General features: G+C 41.0%; 1 protein-coding gene across 6 annotated transcripts in view; it reads left to right on the forward strand.

Moving 5' to 3' along the window:
* NSD3 (nuclear receptor binding SET domain protein 3) overlaps positions 1 to 16,665 on the forward strand; it is a 102,290-nt gene extending 85,625 nt beyond the window's left edge. For all 6 annotated transcript variants that reach the window (XM_083185000.1, XM_083185001.1, XM_083185002.1 and 3 more), the window contains 6 exons: positions 947 to 1,216; positions 4,200 to 4,316; positions 7,639 to 7,780; positions 11,127 to 11,233; positions 12,407 to 12,611; positions 14,661 to 16,665. In XM_083185000.1, coding sequence (XP_083041126.1) covers positions 947 to 1,216; positions 4,200 to 4,316; positions 7,639 to 7,780; positions 11,127 to 11,233; positions 12,407 to 12,611; positions 14,661 to 14,902 — 1,083 coding nt within the window. In that variant the 3' untranslated portion in view covers positions 14,903 to 16,665. The remainder of the gene's footprint in view (positions 1 to 946; positions 1,217 to 4,199; positions 4,317 to 7,638; positions 7,781 to 11,126; positions 11,234 to 12,406; positions 12,612 to 14,660) is intronic.
* The last annotated feature ends 9,020 nt before the right edge of the window (positions 16,666 to 25,685 follow it).

Below are 25,685 nucleotides of genomic sequence, written 5' to 3' on the forward strand. Positions count from 1 at the left end.
AAACTGTCCTGGGCATGCGGTTTGGGATTGCTGTCCTGCTGGTTCAGTTTTTCCTCTAGGCACTGGTCATGTTTTTTTGTCACATCCACAGACTAGAGTCCCTCAGTAGTGCTCACAGTCAGATAATATTTGTCCGCATCCTTTTATATAATTGGTCATTCTTATCAGGAGCTAACCCAAGTCACTGGGGACCTGCTGCTTGGAGGGGGCTCCACAATGTCAGTAGGTTTTTTGAAATACACTAAACATAGGGGTCAGTAAGATATCATTCTTCAGTTAAACCTCGGCTAGGGTTCTGACTGGAGTGTTCACTATAGTGCTATTATAGAATGTTACAGCAGCAATATTCATTACAATGATAGCCTACATTAACCCTCTAACACATTTGGAATCAACTATCTACATGGTTTACCCCAGGAAGGTGAGTCCTGATGGGCATGACTTAATAGAACTTGCTGGTCCCGACTTTTATATGCATGAGGCTCTGAAAGAGGACATAGGAATAAACAGTCATTGTCCTTACAGATCACTGTTAGAACGAGGCGCAGTCTGAATATAACCATAGAACCGTGTGTTTTGTTCCCATGTTTTGATAACCTTGCTTAAAATCTCTGTGTTGTATGATAACATGATTCCTTATGTAAGCATTGCAGTCTTTGCAGCGCATTAGGAGTTGACTGCCCATATGCATTGTGGGAATTTTGCTGAATAAATCATGTAACCCAGACCAATGAAGGATCAGATGCTTTTTGCTGACTGTCATTAATATGCTGAATTTGTTTAAATAATAATTTTGAAAAACAAAACTGTTGGAGCAGCGATTCCTAAAATAATATCTTCGTTAGTGACACAAAACCCCAATAAAGTATATCGTTTTTACAGTGCTTTCTCTTCATTCCCCACATCATTATAACATGTTTACATTCAGTTTTTTCTCCCCCTACAGACCAATAAAGCCGTGGGGAAAGTTCAGATCCAGTTGGCTGATGTGTCCGAAATACCTCGTTGTAACTGTCGTCCCACTGATGATACTCCCTGTGGTCTGGACACACAGTGCCTGAACCGCATGTTGCTGTATGAGTGTCACCCACAGGTGTGCCCTGCTGGTGAGTGCTGCCAAAACCAGAGCTTCACCAAACGACTGTACCCGGAGACTGAGATCTTCCGCACAGAGAGGAGAGGCTGGGGCCTCATATGCAAAAGGGATATCCGCAAGGTATGGTGCTGCAGTGTAACTTAATAAATGAAGATTCAAATGCATGTTTTTATTGTATTTACATAATTTATCCTGTACCCCCCCACGAAGCCCCCTCCTGTACTTCCAATTCCTGCTGCGGTTCTGCCTGATACATTCGGGGAATACTTAAAAATGTATTGCTAACCCCCAAAAACTGGTGTTTTGGGGGATTGAGCTGCAAATATTAAATGACAAATGGGGACCCATAGTCAGTAATACCCCTTTCACACCACGCAAATAACCGTTCAATCCCGGGTTGTTGCCGGGTTGACCCGTGTGGGCGTGCGGTGTGAAAGGGCCATTTGAATATCCTTAGTCCAGAAAACCAGCAATCCGGCCATGGATAAAAGAAGTGTTATTCATGGGTCAGACCCGGGTAGCTAAGCAGTGTGAACAGGTAATCCCGGGTCGAGCGACCCAGATCCTGTTCACTTCTATGGAGGAGGCAGCAGCGCCACCTAAGTGCTGCCTCCTCCCCCGCCTCACACGCACCGATTCGCCCTGTGGATGATGTCAGTGACCTGGCAATAAGTTGTGCTGCTGTGAGCAGCTAAACACTGTGTCCAAATCCCGAGTGCGACCCGGCATTCGTGATGTAAAAGGGGTGTACGAGTTTCACTGTGCAAAATAGATAACCTGGTAGGTGGGTAATGGAGGAAGCTAGAGAGATAGAGAAGGATAAGAAAAAGAGATAGAGGGCTCTAAAAAATGCTTTACCTTTTGCAGCACAAAGCCTGGTTTTCTGCTCGTGAAAACCAAGCATCATAAAATAAGAATTGGGAACATTTTTGTTGGACCATGAGTAATGCGGCCCATAATTCAGGCAGCTGTCAGAGGATAATTCCCCATTCTGCCGGTGCCTGGGTTAGAGTGTTCCTTGATTCAGGCCAGGGATTTTTAACATGCTGTATTTTGCTGATTGCCCGATGGCTTGCAAGTCACTGATGTCCATGGATTGGTGTTGAGAGTACGGCCCACAGAGATGTATAAGCCTCATAATGCTAAGTGAACTGGAAGTCTGCAGATGTTTATTTCAAGGCCGTTTTAATGATCCTTTGGGCAGATTAAAACAAAAGAAAATTGGCTGCGGTTCAGTTCTACTTGTTCCAATAAATGGTGATCTAGTTCTTCATCTAGCATCTGTGGATTTGCCTATACCATGGAAAAGAGTACGAGCACTGTTGATATTGAGTCTGCTCACCCACAACAGAATGAACTGATTAGTCCATTCACAGTAGTCTAAAGAACTAATATGCAAAAAAAGAGGGTATGAATGTGACCATCACTCCAGAATCTTGATCTTGAAAATCCAGGAATGGAAGAGGTTTGGTGAAGAAACACATAGCTACAGCAAAACACATCATGGAGAAGGTGTTACTTTTACCCCTTTCGCTCAGAAAATGAAATACCCGGGTGAAGCAGTTCCACCCGGGAATTTCATTAAATACACGGGTCCTTTTTCTTTGTGAATGGGCACACCCGTGTCGTAAATCCCATGTCTCCGACCCTGGAATTGACCAGGGTCGAGGACACAGGATTTATGACCCGTGTTGACCCTTTCACACAGAAGAAATACCCGTGTCATTCAGCAAATTACCGGGTAGAAATTTTCAACCCGGTAATTTGTTCTTCTGTGTGAAGGGGGGTCAGGCTGTACCCGGCAAAATTACACGGTATTTGAAATGCCGTGTATTTGCCGGGATTTTCAGACTTTTCTGTCTGAAAGGGGTATAATAGGGAAATGCACTATCCCCCAGGTGTTCCTTTCCCATTAGTGCAAACACAGTACTATACATAGGACAGCTTCTCCTTCATGTCTGGTACCACTACATTATCTATCTCTGCTGCCATAAATAGACTGTGTTTTCAGTATATGAGATCTGTGGATAGGAAAAGGTTAAAAATTATTTTTCCTTTTCCTATCTTCTTGTTCAGGGGTCACTCACCCCTCTTAAGTAGCTGCTTCTCAACACACCCCTAGCTGGCGCCCGTTTTTTTGTTGCTCTGCAACTTATCCCCCACCTTTTATGAGATCTGTGGACCCTGGATTGTGGGCCTATGATACTGTGCACCTGTGGTCAGAGTACCCAGTAACACAAAACAAAGATGACCGGGTGACACTTCCCACCCTATCTGGGAGCTCTGATTATCGGGGAAGTGCTGGATAAACGCTCATACCTGTCACCAGGGCTGCCGAGAGGTATGCCGGGCCCTGGTAAAAGTTTGAGGGTGTGGCCTGATTGCAGGAGGCATGGTCACCTTCCGCAATTAGGCCACGTCCCCAAAAAGTTTAGGGGGTGAAAAAAAAAAAACACTCAGAAGTCGAGGGGGTAGTGTTATTCTTCTCCCCCCCCCCCCCCCTCAGAAGAAGTACACCTACAGCATGCTGTCAGTGACACGCTCATGCTGAGCACAGCACATGCTCATGCCCCCCCCCTCTCTCGGCAGCCCTGCCTTTCACTCCCGATGAGGACTATGCTTTTACCAATACAATAAATATATAAGATATTAATAAACATGAAATGGTTGCTTTTGCAAAAGAAACTGTTTTCACTTCATAAGCAAGTGAAAACAGAATACAGATTGATGGACGGCTGGAGAGGGGAAGAGATTAACCACCAAAAAGGTTTCCATTTTATGGCAGTGCCTTCTCCAGCCACAGTATCCGCTCCACACCAAGGTAGCAGTATAGGCCACAGTGACCGGTATAAATGCCCGCTAGTGTGTAGCGAAGTTTACATGTATGGAAAACAAAATGGTATTAAAGATAAATGACAGGTAACCATGAGATAAGAGTAGAAACCATACACTGTAATTCAGCGGCTTAGAAACCATGCCATGATGTCACCTTTTGCAAAACCTTGTGGATGGATTTGTTTCTGGGTCCTTTGTTAAAGTTTTATATTAGGTATCAATGGTGTTCTCTTACTTGTGTTTGAAAGTCATGCTTTACTTGTTTTAGGGTGAGTTTGTGAATGAATATGTGGGCGAGTTGATCGATGAGGAAGAGTGCAGGCAGCGCATGAAACGTGCCCATGAAACCGGAATCACCAACTTTTACTTGTTGACAGTCACCAAGGTGAGGACAGCCATACTCTGTGATAAACATGGATGCTGAGAAATGGCTTCTTTTTGGAATAGTTTGGCAGTGTCTAGTAGTGATAGTAGCAACGGTGGAGGTAGTAGTGTTTGTACAGATGGAGCAGGCTCCATCTTTGCAGGGGCTGGTGATTCTATCGCCACCCCCGCCAGCGGCCGGCGCGCGCCTCCCCCGGTGCCCCTCGCCATCCCCCCCTGGTGCCCCTCACCGTCCCCCCTATCCCTGCCCGTCTCCCTAAAGAGGAGACCGGCAGGATGCTGCCACGGCGCCATCCTGAAACTGGGACGCGGGTACGTGTGAGACGCACGCGTGTCCCAGTCAGATGGAGCGCCTCTGTGCCGGCGATCGCCAGCGCAGGCATGCTGGCGATCCCCGGGCAAGGTTTAGAGGTGCTCCATCTGTAGTTGTGATAGCAGCAAAAGTAGTAGTGGTGATAGGGGGCAGAGTAGTAGTGGTGGTATCAGCATTTTTAAAAATAGTAGTAGCGAGGGCGGCGGGAGTAGTAGTGGTTGTGGCAGCAGTAATAATGGGGGAGCCATTGTAACAGTGGTAGTGGTGAAGGGGGGGTAGTAGTGGTAACAGCAGTTGTAATAAGGTGGTGCTGTGGGTACAACTGTCCTAGGCCCCGGCCTCTGGAAGAGAATGGGCAGATCATTTTGCCCACCGCAACATCCACACCCCTGTGCGCTCGGTGCACTGAACAAAGCACAGGCTTCTTCAATGCAGGACGCCGGTGGGCAATTAAAATGCTGCACCGGCTTTTGAGCCAATCAAAGCTTGTGTACCATTTGAACCAATCAGCGAGGCTGCCGGTACATGGCTCACCAGCATGTGCTGCATTTTAATTGGCTGCAGGCGTCCTGCATTGAAGAAGCCTGTGCTTCGGGATCTGTTGCGTTCAGCAGGAGGGGATGAGGGAGCAGAAGATGGACAGGAAGGGAGGGGGGGGTACACTGCTCTGGTTGTAATATTAGTAGGGGTAATAGTGGGAGAGCAGTATTACTAGCAGTATTAATAATAGTATTGGTAGTATTTGCAGCTGCTGTACTAATAATGGTAGTGGTAATAGTGGTGGACTAGTAATAGTAGTGAGTGGTAGTGGCAGTAGTATATGCTTATAACAAAGCACAATGAGTTAAACAAAGGTATAAACAAGGGTCATATTCAATGGGCCGGCAGAATAACAGCGATCCTCGCTGCATTAGCCTCGCCGGCCAATCGCCCTATTCACCGTTCCGTGGATATCCTGTGGAATCCTCCCTGTCACAGATTTCCCCCAAACAGTGAAACCCGTGGCTAATGCATCGAATTAGCTGCATTTCAGCGTGGGTTTCGCTGCTTCTGCAGAAAAATACGCCGATTCCCCCTTGTTCCAACAACAAGGATTTATCCACTTTCAAGACTGAAAGTGGATAAATCAATGGGGCCAGACGGAGTGCATCCAAGGATACTAAAAGAACTATAAGATGTGTTGGTAGCGCCATTAACAGATTTATTCAACCAGTCACTAGACACAGGTGCAGTTCCAGAGGACTGGAGAAAAGCAAATGTAGTTCCACTGCACAAAAGCGGAAGCAAAGAAGAAGCAAGTAACTACAGACCAGTGAACCTTACATCAGTAGTAGGGAAAATAATGGAAACACTATTAAAAGAAAGAATAGTGGAATATCTTAAATTAAACAACTTACAGGATCCAAAACAGCTTGGTTTTACTGCAGGGAGATCATGCCAAACAAGTCTCATTGACTTTTTTGACTCCGTGACCAAAATACTAGATGAAGGGGGGGCTGTAGATGTGGCATATCTAGACTTTAGTAAGGCATTTGACACTGTCCCACATCGCAGGCTGCTAAATAAACTTGAACGTGTGGGATTGGATTATAAAACAATTAAATGGATAAGAACCTGGTTGCAGGATAGGAAACAGACAGTTGTCGTAAATGGAGTGCATTCTATGGAGGGACATGTTACCAGTGGAGTACCACAGGGATCTGTACTTGGACCAGTGCTCTTTAATATCTTTGTTAGTGACATTGCAAATGGTATTGAAGGGAAAGTATGCCTTTTTGCAGATGATACAAAGATATGCAACAGAGTAGACACACCAGGAGGGGTAAATCAAATGACTGATGATCTAAGTAAACTTGAGAATTGGTCAAGAGAATGGCAACTACAGTTTAATGCTAAAAAATGCAAAATTATGCACTTGGGACTCAAACACCCCAAGGCTCAATATAGTATCAAGGGTACTATAATGGAAACTACTGAGGAGGAAAGAGATCTAGGAGTCACTATTTCAAGTGACTTAAAGGCAGGTAGGCAATGTAACAAAGCAATGAGGAAGGCTAGTCAGATGCTTGGTTGCATAGGGAGAGGAATCAGTAGCAGAAAAAAAGACGTAATAATGCCACTTTATAGGTCATTGGTACGACCTCATCTGGAATACTGTGTCCAGTTCTGGAGACCATATCTTCAGAAGGATATAAATACATTGGAGAGTGTACAAAGAAGGGCAACTAAAATGGTTCATGGCCTACATCACAAAACTTACCTGGATAGACTAAAAGATCTTAACATGTATAGTTTGGAGAGAAGGGAAAGGGGGGACATGATAGAAATCTTCAAATATATCAAGGGTTTTAACATAGTACATGTGGGAAATTTTCTTCAAAGGAAAACAAGTAATAAAACACGAGGACATGCACTGAAACTGGAGGGAGGTAGGTTCAGGGGAAATGTTAGAAAGAATTACTTCACAGAAAGGGTAGTGGATAAGTGGAATAGCCTCCCATCAGAGGTGGTAGAGGCTAAGACAGTAGAACAATTTAAACATGCTTGGGATAGGCATATGAATATCCTTACAAAGAAATAAGGATTAAAAAGGGTTGAGTTTACCTGAAGGGTAAAAAAGGGGCAGACTAGATGGGCCAAATGGTTCTTATCTGCCGTCAAATTCTGTGTTTCTAAGGAGTGGCTTTAACAGTATCACAGATGTTGCACTACAGCAGCTTTAACAGTATCACAGATGGATAATAGTGATTACAATCTAAGAATATGTTAATATATTAATACTTTGATTAAGCAAAAATCACATTTTGCTTGTTTAATTTAAATGGCTTTCGAATTTTTGCTAACTTTATTTCTTTCGTAACTACATCTATTTTTCTGTTCTCTGTGTCATTTATATTTGACAGCAATTTATAATTTCTATTTTTTCCATTTAGGTTTTAAAATGTTACGAATGTAATTTAACTTTTTATTCTTCCAATTTATATTGTTATTTTTGTATTGTGAATTTCAGGATCGCATCATAGATGCTGGGCCCAAGGGAAATTACTCACGGTTCATGAACCATAGCTGTAACCCCAACTGTGAAACTCAGAAGTGGACAGTAAATGGTGACATCAGGGTCGGGCTGTTTGCACTTTGTGACATACCTCAAGGTATCTCTTCACCCTCTATGTCAGAAACCATTGTGTGACTGAATTGTTAAATCAGAATTTATTGACCAGGTATACTTTCTTATACAAGGAATTTGCTTCCAGTTACAATGCAACTGCCAAGAGACAACACAACAGAGGGGGGGGATGCTAGAATTGTTCAGTAGGTGGACCGCCTGGGGACAGAGAGCTTTTTAGTCTTCTTGTTGATTTAACCGGTATGGCCCTGAAGCCCTTGTCTGATGGAAGCAGTTTGAACTGTTCATGGCCAGGGTGCAGATGGTCTTTTTGTGATTTTCCTGCCACCTTTCTTGACTCTGGTCAGGTACAGGTTGTGGACAGGCGGGAGGTCAGTTCCGATGATCTGTTTAGCCGTCCTCACCACCTTTTGTAGCCTACAGTATGTCTGCCCTCCTCGCTAGTGGATCCATACCAGACTATGATCGAGGAACTTAAGACCGACTCAACAGTAGCAGAGTAGAACAGGAGCAGCAGCTTCTGAGGGATGTTAAACTTCTTGCGTTGCCTCAGGAAGAAAAGCCTCTGCTGGGCCTTCCTTATGATGATGGCAGAGTTGGCCCCACACTTAAGATCTCAAGGGATCTTGTAGCCCAAGAACTTGAAGGAGTCCACTAACGACACCACTTTGTCGATGATCATGAGCGGGGGCAGGGCAGTCACTTTCCTTCTGAAGTCCACTGCCATCTCTACCATTATGAGTGGGTTTAGGGCAAGGATGTTACTTTCACACCATGAAAGCCGGTCCACTTCCAGTCTGTAGGCAGACTCATCTCCATCCCTGATTAGACTATGATGGTGGTGCCATCGCAAATTTTAGTGTCTTTACCGCTTGATTCTCTGAAGTGCAATCATTGGTGTATAGGGAGAAAAGCAGGAAGCAGGCGGGGAGAACACATCCCTGGGAGGCCCCCGTGCTGATTATGCATACTCGAAGAGACTTCACCGGCTTTCACCACCTGCTTCCTGTCCGACAGAAAATCTACTAGCCAGGAGCAGGTGGATTCAGAAACCCCTAAGTGAAGAAGTTTGGAAAGCAGGATGCTGGGGTTAATAGTGTTGAACGCAGAGTCGGTAAATGGGACCCAGGTGCTGCAGGATGTAGTGTAACTGTATCTTCCACACACCTGTTTGCCCGGTAGGCGAACTGCATCAGATCTAGGTGGGGGCCAGTTATGTCTTTGAGGTGGGTCAGCAATAGACGCTCAAACACTTTCATAACTACCGACATCAGGGCAACGGGTCTGTAGTCATTTAGGGACGGGATAGTGAAGTTGATTTCTTGGGGACTGGGATAATGATGGAAAATTTGAGGCAGGAGGGGACCTTGCGCAGCTCAAGAGAGGTGTTAAAGATTTCTTCTTCCCAGTCTTTACTCTGTATCCATTCCCAGCAATAGCACAACGACTTTCTATTGCATATACCCCAACTCCTTTACTTTCTTGAAACTACTTTGTAAAGCAACCAATCAGATTCTGTCAATAGTCTAGCACAGTCTTTGCAGTGACAGAAGCTGAATGGGTGCTTTGGGTAAATAACCTTTTTTTTTTTTTTTTTATTTCTCTCCAATACATATTACATCTCCCCCTCTGTCTTTTAAATGCCACCTCACATGTTCATCATATCCTTAAGTAAGAAGAAGAATATAACTGTGGCTGTATGACTGAGGTAGCGATCTAGTTAGATGTGAATGTGTGTATTCAGTAGGCTTTAATATGAGGCTATAAATAACAAAATAGCAGTGGGATTCATACCACAAAGCAAGAGTCTGTCAACTAGAACGTAGGAACTTCTGGGACTGAAATTCTGGGTCCAGAAAGAGTAGGAGTCACCCCGGGTATGGATCATTAAATAGACAGCAACTAGGTCGACATGCATGAAGGTTGACGGTCGACATGGGGCTAGGTCGACAGTGAAAAGGCAGACATGGGTTTTTTCACTTTTTTTTTTTTTAACTTGAATGTTGACATGGACACTAAAAATGTGCACTGCATCTCCTCACATGGCTCGCTGCGCTCAGCACACTATTTTATTCTCCCACCACGCCCTAGTAGATGGTAGGGCATGAAATACCGCCTGTCGGTACATGTTGGTTGGAAACAAGTGAAAAACCCTATGTCGACCTTTTGACTGTTGACATTCCCCATGTCGACTTTCGGTCATGTCGACATGGCTAAATTTTAATGCCAGGCTACAAACGCACCTACCCAGGACCAGGCAGGTCCCAGACAGTCCATGACCACAGTTTTAGGGACCATGTTAGAGGGCGTGCCACACTGGCTGAAGTCTCCAGACTCCGACAGCTGTCTAAACCTGAGCTGACATCCTGTAAGGCTCCGGCTCCAGGGGCACATCCTAGTATCTTCTGGCGTATCATGGGCCTTCTGGGGTTTGTAGTTCTACTTTATAAACAATGTTACAATAATTACACACATACACCCAGAACAGTAGAGCTTTAATAGATACATGCATATAAGCATTCATACATGCAAACATACATACATGCTCACCTTGCCAACTCCGCCGCAGGTCTGTCCTCTTCTCCAGTAGGATGCTAGGGGTTAAAAAAAAAACGCAAAATTCCAACTAGAGAAATTTCCTTTGTGTGTACTGAAAGACACCTCTCCCACACTACTGACAGGGAACACTGGGTATCCCCTCAGCCAAGTAGGGCTGAGCCCTGATTGAATGTAGCCATCTTCGTGGAGAACTGTCCCCCAGCTGTGGCATGACGCTGTTGGCGCTCACTGCTGGTTTCAAAATACGGGCACCCCCCAGTCTTTGTCACCCATATTTTTGGAACCAGGACCAGTCCATGAGCCATTTTTTTTTTTTTTTTTTTACTTACTAAAAAAATCACACATTCCCGTTAATAAAAATCACACCTTTACTAAAAAGCACTACTCATTACTTAAAAATCGGTATATATCACAATTGATTTCTGACTTTGTCTTGCCTGGGGGGTTGGTGGAATGACACATTATTGGACTGGGTTGGAGTGACACATGAGGGACCTAGAGACGAGTGACTTATGGGGCCACTCCCACACACACACCCCCCCCATGGGTCACTCATCTTTAGGTCCCTCGTGTGTCACTCCAGCTCAGTCCAATAATGTGACATGGGAGGAGGCTGAATTGTATTATTCGTTATTGCCTTGTTTCCGCATCCCATTGCTATTTAATCTGCGGTCATGGTGCGACTTCAGTTTCAATGCTTGCGCACATGCAGTTTTCCCATGCCTGCAATTCACAGTATGTTCCCAGAATGCCACTGTTGTTCTTTTTATCTATTAAGTAATAGAAATTACTCTATAAATTCATGTTTTTAGGCACCGAGTTAACGTTTAACTATAATCTTGACTGTCTGGGGAATGGTCGTACGGAGTGTCATTGTGGTGCAGATAATTGCAGTGGTTTCTTGGGGGTACGACCAAAAGTAAGTCACCAAGTTGCTTTCATGTTCCTATGTAATCAGGCAGCTGTAATTGCAAATAATTATATTCTGTGCATATCAATACACTATGAAGGGAAAAACCGCTGAATACATGTGATATTGAGGTCAGTCACCTTGATATAAGATAGGGAGCCAGCTTTCTAACTTAAAATGTATGTATCATGATAAATATTATATTAAGCGGTAGTAAATGCAAATATTATAATTTCTCAGGTTATGGAATGAAAGTGATAGTTATTTCATTCAATTGGTTTATTCGAGATTTTAATCCCCCATACACACTCGAAGATAAAGTGAAAGATATCTTTCAGAAAGCCATTTCGGTACTTATGTATTATCTGGGCGCCCGGTTTTTTCATTGCATGCCACTACTTAAGGCATGCGATGCGATTTTTCATTGTAAAGACACGATTTTTAATTGTATAGTCAACCATGGGTGATTTCATACCCCCACTATCCAACTACGCATGGTGTTGATTTTATATAGTGTGGCAAGCGTAGCGAAGCGAGCGGACGCGGATTACTTTACATGAATTCTGCGTCCCCTCGCAGGGCTCGCTGCGCTCCTGCGCATCGTTAACGCTTCCCTCCCTCATCCAGCATGTTTGGGTGAGGTAGGTCCTCGTTAATGATGGCCATGCTGCAGCGGCACCATGGCCATGAAATTAAGATGTAAATATACAGTAAATGTAACAACTTTTTAGATCATGGTACTTAAACCTATAATTAAGGCTATTTTAACTTTCAAGACCCCTTGAAAGAGACATTTGCTAACCCAAAATAATTTATTGTAAACTCCCCCCACCCTTTTTGGTAGCTAAGTGGTGAGAGACATTGAACCGCTACCCAAAGGATACTCTCCAGCAGCTCTGTAACTTTACATTACAGCTGATTGGTTGTCTGCCCCAGTCCTGCACCCACTACTTCTAATGCTGCAAGTAGGGCAACGAATGTGGCTGTTCAGCTCATATGAATGCAGTGTTGTAATAGAGAAATTGAGTTTCCTGTCAATGAAGCACTGTCTGTTACTCCTTGTCTTTCTATACACGCAATTTATTAAGCTTTGACTGGAATCAAGGAAAAAAAGTCATTTGATTTACGCTATTTTGTATCCCCATTCTGATGTCCTGATAGTTTTGTTTATTGATTCTACAGACAGCATTTGCCACGGCAACAGAAGAAAAGGCCAAAAATGCCCGTCTGAAGGCAAAAAAGCGAAAAATCAAAACGGAGCAGAAGCAGGTGCACGAAGATTTCTGTTTCCGCTGTGGTGATGGAGGTGAACTGGTGATGTGTGATAAGAGAGACTGTCCAAAGGCTTATCACCTCCTCTGCCTTAACCTTACACAGCCGCCCTACGGTAACACATGATCAATAAATGTGACTGTCTTTTGTTTCCTTGCGCTGTCACTCTATCTGTCTCTCTCTACTTCTCCCTCTATTTCCTCTTCGGGTTCACTGTCTCTGTATGTCTGTCTATCCGTTTGTCTGTCTCACTCTATCTCTGCATCATGTCCTCTCCATCTTTCTTTATGTCTTTCTCCCCACTGAACTCTCCATCTTTCTCTCTCTGTCTCTTTCTCTCCCCATCCAGCCCTCTCTCTGTCGCTAACACCCTCTCCCTCCACCTACTTTTCTTCTCCCTCTTCCCCCATTTTCCGCTTTCTTTTTTCTGACTCACTCTATCCATCTGGTAATATCTATTCCCATTTATCCATCTCCCCCTCTGTCGTCTTTTTCTTTGTATGTCGTACTCACTCTTTTTACATTATCCCTCTCTTGCCTTCCTACATGCTTTCTACCTCTCATTCTCTCCACCTGTCTCTCCATTTGCATCCGCATCTCTCTATCTCTTCTGATACCTTTGTCTCTCTCCAGTTCCAATTAAGCACACATCTCTATAATCTCAATAGTCCGATATTAGCCATAGAATGGGTCACACTGAATAGCACTGTCATAGAATACGTTCTTTCTAACTGGCCAGTTTGTGAAATCTCTACTAGAGCTGGCCTGTTCTTGCTTGAATGGATGCAAATACCCAAACGCATTCCGAAACGTGGGTCACAAACGATAAACAATAATGGAACACCAGCAGTATAAATTAAGTTATAAAGATTATACACTGCATGGTCTCTGGTACACTGTTTAGCACATAGTGTCAGTAGGGAGCACTACTGTGTCATGTTTTTCCCTCAGACCATAGGGGATACAGGCTTAGCAGCCAGACTACTCCCCTAACCCAGCCTCAGGCCAATAGTTTTGGTTTGGTGCCTATGCAAGCAGTGCTAGGTGTCCAACAGGACATCTGCACTGCCGCTTCATCACCCCCAGCGCTGGCAAGTGGGTCAGTTTCTTTGCTTGACCGCTTATATAGGCATGGCGGGGATCCCAGCCACAGCAGGACACTACAAAGGAACAAGGAAAGGCAGCTTTTTGCTTGCACTGTAGTGGTGCTCACTGCCATCTGTCTGCTTTATTACTGTCAATTGTTTATGCACATATATATATATATATTTTTTTTTTTTTTTTTTTGTGGCAGTGTGTACTTAATATACAGTATATTTGTACTTTGTACTCCCTGCATTCTCAATTTGTGGGGCATCACATTAATTGCACAGTCCCTTAATTACACACCACTGTTTATATTACTTGAGTGTAGGGATTGCCTTGGTACTTGTACTAAGTCTTCCAGGAGCAAATCTTTACCTATAAAGATGCATACACACTGAGCGTTTTTGCCCATGAGCGATGTTATGAAAATCACTGGCCGATAAATCCCTCAGTGATTAGACATTGGGCGGTTTTCACCTGGCTTGTTGTTTTTCAGCGGGAATGTAGTTGTTCATTCGTCCTGTAAAACAGGATGATGAAGGGTGGCGGCTGGTGATGGTGCCCGCCCATACACACAAGCTGATTTTAAGTTCAATATAGCTCAAAAAAAGTTCAGTGTACCTCAAAATGGAAAAACGTAGCTACTTTAAGCTCAGAATCGCCTAGTGTGTGTGTTTGTATACTCTACTTTTTTCCATTGTTTCTCTTGAAATTGTTTTAGATGTTGCATCAAACCTTACATTATAATGGGATCAGGCTAGATCAGGGCTGGGCAACATTGGCCCTCCAGATGTTGATGAACTACACATCCCAGCATGACTTGCATCAGTTTCAGCATGGCCACATAGCAAAACTAAAGCATAGCATCCTGGGATGTGTAGTTCATTAACATCTGGAGGGCCGGTGATGCCCAGCCCTGGGCTAGATCCTCAAATTTTCTTAAATTATTATTTATTTCTTCAACTGCTATGTTGACCTTTTTGTATTGATCTGTTGAAGTTTTCCTATACAGACTCTTTCTGTGCTGCACGTGTCTATATATTGCCTGCTAGTCTATCATTTGCCCTCTGTGTTTCAGGAAAGTGGGATTGCCCGTGGCACCAGTGTGACAAGTGTGGGACTGCTGCTTCCTCATTCTGTGACTTCTGTCCTTCTTCTTTCTGCAAGGAGCATGAGAAAGGATCATTGACGGCCTCAGCCCTAGAGGGCCGTCTGTGCTGCTCTGAACACGACCCCAAACGCCCCTTGTGCTATGGAGAGAAGAAGAAATTTAAGTGTAAAATAGAGTGTGAGGACTCCTCGTTTCAATCACCGTTCTAAAGGAGATACTGCTCTTACAACTAAAGACTCATCCTGTCTGAACGACGTGACTCTTCTTTGTACAGTTGGTGGGGGCGTGGAACGCACACATCATATTTTAATACCAGGATTGGATTGTATATGTCCTCTTAGTGTCATTTTGTTGTTCCTGGAAACCTCCTTTTACCTTTTTTTTATCTTAATAGTGAATTCCTTATCCCTCTTTACCCAACGGTTGTGGTAAGCAAGTTGTATTTATTATATTTATTATATTTTTTATTTTTATCTGGATCATGAACTAATGTGACTCGGGCAACCAATTTCACAGAACAAGTGTTGAAGACAAGACAGTGAACGTCCGTAGCGCTCTGCGTCCCTTTCTCAAGTGTTGAAAAAACAAAAACTTGTCATTATACCCTTTTGTCTTCAAGAGTATTCCTAGCTTTGCTTTAAATGGGATTTAAAAGCAGCAGTTGTCTCTTAAAGGTTGTAAGTTGAAATTCAACAGGTTATTAACTCCTTCTAGTGTAAAAGTACAATGGTTTTCCCCTTTATATGTCTGCTCATCAGGATGCACAGTGATTTTTCTCCCTGGGACTCGTCTGGCAAACTTGGTGATATTATGGCCACTATCACTCTTTATATTCTTCTGTGGGAACTTACAACATCATTATAGACAAATGTCATACCTCTTAAGGAATGAGGATAAAGAAAAGCTAATTTGTCTCTTTTTCTGGATTGGCGTCCATTTTTGTCAGTCCTAAGAAGACAATTTTCCCCATCACTTCTAAAATGTAAACATTATAATGGATTGCCTTTCTAGGTAATCAACCCCTTATTATGAAAACAATATCTGTCTCCGGTCACAAATGGACGGATATTGCAATTCGTCAGGCACTTATATCTGTTTATTTTTAAGCTTGTTATAAAAGGACATTAAGGGATTTTCAACAGCTTCCTGCAGCTATTTTCTAGAGAAATGCTGGATGTACCTGTACATCTGTTGTGAGTATTCTAGAATAGTTCTGACTTTTCGGCATGTCGGAAGTACGTAAGGTTGAACTGTTGTGTTTTACTCACTGTGTACAGTCAGGTTAAGTAGATTTTAGTTCTCTCTCATTACAATGACTGCAAGCATTATTACAGCCTCAATAGTTATGTAAAGGTTAGATTTTGTGCAACTTTGACACTAAGGGTCTCAGTGTGTTGTCACCTTTAGACCCCATTGCTGTGCCTTGATGATCTGTTGGACAGTTCAAAGCAGAGAAATAATAACCAAGGCTCTAATTTGCATATGGCATTTAAACCCTGCCCCCAGCCCTTTGGGGCAGTCACATTACATTGTAACTGTGTTAAATTGCACAACATATAGTTAAATTGCGCTGCATAAAATGCACATGCATGCAAACAAATGCACATACTATGTTATGTATGAGGTGCTGTTCTAAGCTCTGTGTTTTCATCAACTGTATTGTTCTCTGGGCTTAGGGTAGCTCCCAATTCCAAAATGTCTAGTATTAGTAATCTTTCTTGCCAAGAACAATTAATTGACATTTTCACCCCATTTTGGTGCATCTTTGGTTATCTACCAACAAGCCTGCAGAGGGTGGACTTATATTACAGAAGTGTAGTAGTGTTGAAAATTAGCCCAGAATCTGTTGAAATCTAAAAGTCACTATCACTAATCAAATGTTTTTTGTTTGTTTTTTGTACTATAGTAAAAATTGTGATTGTTTTTGAAGTTCTATCTTTTTTATACCTACATATACTAGAGATGAAATTCACATTTGTTAGAGTATTTTGTTATTTGGGTACTGGTCACATGTTATTTTAATCTTCAGCGTATGTCCCTACAAACACACCCAAGGTCTTTCCATGTGCCAAACACACCAGCTTTTTAAACAGTGATATTTTTTTTTTGATTTTTTTTTGTGTTTGTTTGTAAACCTATAGTAGGGAAAGAAAATAATAAAGTTTTCTATTCGGTTGTCCAAATTATGTGCCAATAAAACTATGTATTTACATTTCAAGTGGAAAGATTTTACATACTGTTATGATTGTTTTGTGATGTTTTACCAGTCTGTCACTTCCTCTATGGTTTCGTTGAATCTAGTAACCTCTTTATTATATGAAAACCAATGAAAGTTGCTGCTACCGTAATGTTGCAATTTTATTTTATTTTTTTCTTGATCACGTACTAAATTCATCTACTTTTTAGAAACATTTCTTAAATGTAAGCAAAAAAGTCCTGCCCATTTTTGTCATATGACCTTTTGTATTATGCAAATGAAAGGCTAAGGATGAGCATGCACCTAGAAATGAATTTCGCCCTCATCGAAGGTATACTTTTTTACATATTCGTCATCAAGGCTGATTTCATTTATTGCTTTGTACGTCTTATTCAGTACGCTGTACTAAATATATTGCTTGATCTTTCTGGCTTCTGTCTGTGCTTTTCACACCTGTATTTAATTATCAGGCATACATGTTTATTTCTTACTCCGGTATAGAACTGCTATGCTGTTCTCTGTGAATTGATCCAGTTCAGGGAGCACATATGAAGTGTACAGTATTTCAAGGCTATCTACATAAAGAAACTCTGACTGCTTAATTAAGACATAATTTCATACGAAAAAATTGCTGTCGACCTCACAGCCAATTATTAATTATTTCAGGTATCTGGAGTGCTCCCAATTGGAAAAAAAATTGAGCACAATTTTTTTTCCACCGCATGGAAAAATTATTTTAAAAATGGGAAACTACCTGTACCTCAAAAAAACACACACACAAAAAACATTGGGATAACAATAATAATGGTTTTACATTCCCAAAGGGGGGAAAAAGTTAAATATTAAAAAAGAGAAACAAAATTTGTTTAATTACAAACAAACCAAATATGTTTAAAAAAAATGCATTTAGGGGACGTTTGCCGAGCTAATATATACAATTGACTGCAGCTATGATACCAAAAGTAATCATATGGGCAGTCAAGCCTCAGCTCTCCATCTATCATACTCCGGGTGTCTCAGGCACTTCCATTGTTTACTTCTAGTAGCCTTATACCAGGGGCAAAAGATCACTCTGGAAACAGGAGGTAACTAAATACGTGCAGAACTCTGCCCAGTACAAAATACATCTTTCTCTAAAATGTGCCTACATGTGAGTGCCGACTTACCACCCAGTTATTCCTCCATGAGTGCAGGGCATTATTGAGCTGTGCATAGTACATCCCCGTACTTTTCAGCACAAATCGTGCACAGGGTGAAACACAACTCTGCATCCCTCGGGTTATGGAAACAAATGCACTGCAATTGTCTAACGGTAGAACACACATATACATAGATTACATATATGTACAATGCTACATCTTGCATCTGTTAGCATTCATTTCCATGACTACTATGTTCATCTGGTGCTTATTATTTGCCATGCAGAGGTATTTGCTATTTATTGTATCACACAAGTAAATGATCATGTTAAAGATAAATAATGTGAATGAGACGTGTACGCTTGCACTGTACGTATGTATGGTGTAACGGTTGCAGGTGCATTGTGTTTGGTAAATAACTGTAATGTGGAGAGGGAGACTACACACTCCAACCTACACTGCATTGTATCGCTCAGCATTTGGAGGTAAATCACTCCTAAATTCATCCTTATACTCCCTTATATTTTCAAAAAATCCCTTCATCATCTAAATGAAATGCAGTCTCTCTCTCTCTCTCCCAGAATGCACATGTGACATTTGCCCCTCCGGCAGTGCAACATGGTTTTGTCCATAATTTATTTGTGATCCAGAATGAATTAGGCTCTTAGCAGATTGTTTCTGTGTGGCAACCTGTCACTCACTGCCAGACCCCTTCTCCATTTAACTACAAGACTCTGTGCTGAGTTTTTGTTTTTATACCAATTTTAATGCACTCCTTGGGGGTATGCAATCTGCCGCCGCTATTTCCGATGTGGGCAATAGCGGCAGCTCCCTATTTAATGTTGCCTTTAGCGAATTGAACATGGTTTACGGCAGAACGGGCCCGACTTTAGAAGCTGTCGGGCCCATCCTGATAATACCGGCCGTGGATTGTAATGATCCCGGTTACAGATCACCAATGCACGGCAGTTTTCGTGGCCATGCCCCCTTTGCACAGAGCGGCAGCTCGGACATTGAATCCCGCCTGTCATTCTGCAGTCGATCAGACTGTAAACATGCCAGGATCACGGCTGTCAGTAAGGTTCGACAGTCGTGATCCTGGATTGCATACCCCTTGTATTATCAGTCTTTTTGTGTAGAGGAAAAAAGCATAAGTGTCCACCTTTCCGTTTAGTAGGAATTTGACACTGTAGGAAATTGACATTGCCATGTTTCCCAAATGCACCTTTTTTGGGGTAGAGAGGCGGTTACAACAGCACTGGTGTGATCCATTTTTATAGCTGCTAGATGCTGTAAAATGAATGTAAGGGCTTACCACTGTCACAGAGACAGATTGTGGGGAGTGACGGGTTCCAGTTCCCGGTCGCACTGGAGTAGTTCAGTTGCAATGCTGCATGCAGGTTATTTAGGAATGACTCATTACTGTGTAACACTGGAGCAGTGTTATTCCCTCATTTTAGTGTCCACACTGCAGCAATTTAGGTCATATGACCTACACACAATTTAAAAAAATCTAAACATTGTGTCACACAAATGTTGACATTCGAACACCCTTCAAGTGTTTGTTTAAAGCAGCAATCCCACATACATGTATTTTTTTATTTTTTGTTTTCTTCAAGTAGCGTACCTTTTTTTTTAGCTTACACTTACTCTTTTATCTATATACTATACCAATCATATAGTTTTTTTTTTATTATTATTAAATACCTGAAGGAAATCCAAGGATGGCTACCAAACACAAACAAAGTCAGACTAGTAAACAGACTCAAAGCATGTCAGTGAGGACAGTACAGAGAGAGTGGTGCCTTAAAGCATCTTGTGTGACTGTGGATGCCATGGTAGCCACTTCAAAGTGTAGAAACAGAAAGTGCCAGTAGCACAGGACCCTCTAATTTTGAGTATGATGGACCCCCTTTATATCCTAACGTGTGTCTGTCTGATTCAAAATGACATATTGGGGGTGTGCTACCACTAGACAAAAAACTGATTAACACGGAGGAGAGAACGAGCTGTCGTGTGTGGTGCACCAAATTACAATTAAAATGTAACTTTTATTATATCGTTTTAGAATTTGCGAAGTATAAAAACAATAGAATGAAACTAAAGAGAAGAATAACTGATTTTAAAAATAAAGTGGCTCACAGAGTGCACTGATCTCATGTGGATGGTAGTTCTCAGGCGTCTGCTCTTAAGGGCGCTTTACTTTTTGAATTCCTTTATATTCGAGTATCAATAGTAGATATATTAGGTGCTTACAAAATATTTCCTTGAACCCAACACCGAATGTAAATCACTGACATGTAGTCACTAATGTAGCAGTGTGATGAAAGATTTATGAGTCGGGAGTTATATAGGATAGCAATAGATATAATATTTCAAAAGATATGTATTGAACCTGCCGATGACAATTTATGGAAATGTCATTCAGTAATCAGTCCATATAGAATGTCGATATTCTGAGCGGAATCTTTTCACTCTATTGCAATCTCTAAATGATATAATAAAAGTAAATTGTAATTGTAATTAGGTGCACCATGCACATGACAGCTCGTTCTCTCCTCTGTGTCACTTCATAAGCTACTTGCTTCCTACCACGGCGCCCGTCGGGTCCCATCGCATACCTTAACTTAAGGTATGCGATGGCACCCGAGCGACCCGATTCTCGGGCTTTAAAGACGCTTTTAATACAATTAAACATCGGTCGCATAGCATGCCATTATAATGGCGTGCGACGCGACCGACGCGATTTTTACATTGGACCCGGTTTTTAATTGTAAACCCACCCTGATGCTTAATTATTATGTCAAATGCGCCCCCCCCCCCCCCCCCTTCCATTGTTAATGCAACGGCATGATCAACGTGAACCCGAAGCGTGGCGAGCGGCGGCGGTACGCGTCCTACGACCTTTTCATACCCCCACTATCCACGTCGGCGTGGAGTTTATTTTATATAGTGTGGTGCGGTTGATCGTGGCGTTAACAATGGGGGGGGGGCATTTCACGTAGTAATTACCCATCAGGGTGGGTATACAATTAAAAATGGGGTCTGGGGGGCATTTAACATTGAGTCCAATGTAAAATCCAATGTAAAATCTGGTCTCGGGGACCATTTAACATTGGTTCCAATGTAAAATTCGGGTCAGTCGTACCCTTCATAGTGTACAAATCTGCATAATGACTAATCATTATTAGCAGTCTGAAAAAACAAACCAATGAGAAACTGTAATCACCAAGATTCTTCCATGGTCTAATGGTAGAGATGATCTAACCTGCATTACCTTGCCAGTTTTGCTGAACCCTAGGATTTCTTGAACAGTAACAATAAATTTAATTTAGGGAACATTTAGCCAGCGGTACTAGCTAATAAAATTTTTTTAGCTAGTATCGCCGGCTAAATGGTCGCTAAGCGACCATATGGCCCGTGTTGTTAGTGTGTACAGCAGGGCTGGGCAACACCGGCCCTCCAGATGTTGATGAACTACACATCCCAGCATGCCTTGCATCAGTTTCAGCATGGCCACATAGCAAAACTAATGCAAAGCATCCTGGGATGTGTAGTTCACTAACATCTGGAGGGCCGGTGTTGCCCAGCCCTGGTGTACAGGGTGATATAATGTTAGGAGCACTCTCCCACAACAGCCTTTATTGGTTGCTGGTTGCAGAAGTATGCTCCTTCGACTATGGCTCAAAATCGCTGGTTGCTGGTGAAAACGTGCACTGAGTGATTTTGGTTGCTGAGCGATATTAAGCCAAAAACCTTTAGAATATACTTTAAAAAAAAGGAACTTTTTAAAATAAATAAATATACCATATATCAGTAAGCCCCGGTATGATCAGGTCTATCCACAGTTATTACTATTTTTATAGCATGTAACGGAATATATGTAAGGGAATGCCTGGAATATGTGGTAGCTAGTTAAGGACATTCACTGTACCATTAAACTTCTTACTCTTTGCTAATTATTACTTAATTTCTGTGTTGATTATTTGCATTTTCTTTTTGAAAATACCTACGCACTAAGGGGCATTTATGAAAAAAAAAACAAGTGTTGTGTCTCTATGGTGGAGTAACTGCCTTTTGCTTGATAACTTTCTCCTTGTCTATTGATATCAATTCCTGCCATGTTCCTACCAGGGTCTGTTCTGTCATCAAATAAGCTGGGGTTTATTTAGGCTAAAGAAAAGACCAATTTTATTTGATATATGTCCGTTTTTGCTTTGTAGTTGTGTTTTTATTTTATTTTTTGCCTTTATATCTAAACAAATTATAATAAATTACAAAACTCTTTAACATAAATATCTATTTTTTTTATAAATGTTTCAACAAAATTTAATCAAAAATGTATTATTCCTATTATTTTTTAATACTCATTTCCGCAATGTAAAGAGTAGTTAATGTATTAAATATCTCAGTTGTGCTGTATTCCTACCTCTTAGATCAGGCATTTCCATACTGTGGCCCTCCAGCTGTTGTGAAACTACACATCCCAGCATGCCTTGCCATAGTTTTAGCCTTCCCTGGTAGCAAAACTGTGGCCTGGCATGATGGGACTTGTAGTTTCACAACAGCTGGAGAGCCATAGTTTGGACATACCTGTCTTAGATGCTTGGTCCCAGGGAAAACCGTGTGCCCTGTGCACATTGCGATGTTTTACTTCAATGGTCAAAGTTTACTTGTAGCTTAATGAGGTTTTATCAATGAAAGTGATTTTTTTTGTTTGTTTGTTTTTTGTTATGTTTATTGTATATGTTTGTAGGTTTATGGTGGGACTAGTGGCTCATGAGAAATTTAATTATTTCTATATTCCTCTGTGATGCCACTACTTGTAAGCTATTTAGCTTATTCTTTATCCTTGATAGGTACAGTTTGACCAGACTATAACTTTCATATGGTGTTTGCAGCCATTTTTGAGTTGAATTAATGTTTATCCCATTGCTAGTTACCTTACTGAGGTATGTGGCACAATATACCTCATGATACTGGTCCCAGTGGACAGAGGCTCCATTCTTTTGAATTACAGTGAACCCTATAAAAGGTATGCCTCCGATGTGAATAGATGACAGATACAGTTTAATTGCACAGGAAAGATATATACTAATCTACTAATAACTCTAAACAAAATTCCGGTTTTGTTATATGTTCAAATATGTTTTATGGTTTTCTTCTTTTAATATATATATATATATTTTTATATTTTTTTCTTAGTCATATTTTTACTTTGATATATTCCGAATCTTTTCTTTTTATCACCATGGTGGTCCAGTAAAACTACCATTTTAACGTAGGTATATGAAAAGCCTACCAAGTGTTAATATTTCAGATTTCCCTGTACTATGTAACTTTTTGTTTAAAGCGGGTAGCATTTCTGAAGCCGCAACCTATCAAAAGACAATAAAAAAAAATATGTTTTGAAGTTATATATTGCATTGTTGTGCATTTATTTTTTTTATACATTTTATTGTACTAGCTTCTGAATCTTCCAATTAATAAAATATTGCTACTTTAATAACATATATATATATATATATATATATATATATATATATATATATATATATATATATACAATTAATACAAATTTATGAAAAGGATAACGGATACTCTGAAAAGCCTGTTGGACATTGTAGTTTATATGTAAACCGAAATATTCCGAAAACTGTTTTTTATTTTTATTTTTTTCAACCTCCGCCTCTTTTTCATACTTACCTCCTCCACCAGTGCCCACGGCGGCCTTCAGATATCTCTTCAGTGGCATCCCTGGTTCCAAGGATGCATTGCGCAGATGCACCGGTGACTTCACTGGCGCACTCACACAATGCACCAGTGAGACCAGTGGTTTGCCACTGAAGAGGATTCCAAAGGGGACTAGGTAAGTATGAAAAAAAAATATTTAAAAATCTTCAATCCAAAATGCTAGTGGTCCCAAGCATTTTGTATAAGAGATACTCAACCAAAATTACAAGTTTATTAAGGATACTCTGAAAAGCGTGTTGGACATTGTATTTTATAGAAACTTTAGTTCAAACTATGATTTATCCCGAGTTTAGTAAACCTTATCATAAATGAAGTGGATGATTTCTGTATTTTTTACTTAATGTGACCACATTGAAATTCAGATGTACAGGGTGTGTTTTCGTTTTTGCTACATTTATTATTTTTCCAACATTTTAATCATCTGGTTTTTTTTTTTACTACATATATATATATATATATATATATATATATATATATATATATATATATATATATATTTGGTACAAGCTGTGGTAAATTAGCGCTAATTGTGTCCAGCCAGTTGGATAAAGAGAAGCCCAAAAGTTATGTGCTTAGGGTAATGAAAACACTAATTCCTTAAATTTTCTGGACTGCAGTTCCCTCCAGAAGGTTTCCCAGGATTTATGGAAACAAATGGAATCTAGAACAACAAAGCAGAGGAGGAGCGCTCCATAGTGTAAAACCAGAGTATATTTAATATGAAAGAAAGTTCACAGATAACAGCCGATAAGTGCTCGTACCAGAAGACAAACACAGCAGTTTGTCTTCTGGTACGAGCACTTATCGGCTGTTACCTGTGAACTTTCTTTCATATTAAATATACTCTGGTTTTACACTATGGAGCGCCCCTCCTCTGCTTTGTTGTTATATATATATATAGATAGATAGATAGATAGATAGAGATCTATCTAATATATATAGATATCAATATCATCCAATATGGTCCGGCACTCTGGGTTGGCTACAACTTGTACTTGCCCAGGTGTTCGCTTGCTGTGGGGATACCACCTTCAATGCATACACCTGTAATAAGCATCACTTCGGGACGCCATCATGCAAAGTGGAATTTTAATATGTGTCTACGCCGTTTCGAACCTAGGCTCTTAATGTCCTGAAGAAGATCCTAGGCTCGAAACGGCGTAGACACATATTAAAATTCCACTTTGCGTGATGGAGTCCCGGAGTGACTCTTATTACAGGTGTGTGTGTGTGTGTGTGTGTGTATATATATATATGTATATATATATATATATATATATATATATATATATATATATATATATATATATATATATATATATATAGTTATTATTTTTTAATTTTTTTAAAGTTAGTCCCACATAAGGTTAAATTAGTGAGGCTGATGAGTTTTGGGCAATACATGTTGGTAGTTGAAAATGTATATCTGTGAGGCATTTTTGAAAACTTGAAAATGAACTGTAGATTTTGCAAATTAAGAATCATTTTTTTTTTTTTATGCCTTCAATGTACTGTATGTAAATGCTAGTTAGATGAACAACCCTCCTACAAATAGGTTTTACTGCTGTGCCATTAGGGACTAGCACACGGACATTATTTTATAATGTTAATGTACATTTAACAGACTCCTAAATGCACTGCTAAATTAGGTGATCTAATGAATCTATGCGCACATACATATTTTCAACCCTTTTATTTTTGTCATTGACATACACATTTATACTTCACACCGTTAATAACTTAGACCGGTCCATAAATGTGCTTCTAAAGCTCTACTAAGGCAAGGAGAAATTTAAATGTTTAGTGACATGTGTATGAGCCCTAGGACAAACCTCTATCATTTCACAGTATTCTATATGAAACCCAAGTTTAATTTGCTCTCCCACTCAGGTCAGGGCAATT

The sequence above is a fragment of the Crinia signifera genome, chromosome 4 (genome assembly GCF_055691185.1).
Source record: "Crinia signifera chromosome 4, ASM5569118v1, whole genome shotgun sequence".
Lineage (NCBI taxonomy): Eukaryota > Metazoa > Chordata > Amphibia > Anura > Myobatrachidae > Crinia > Crinia signifera.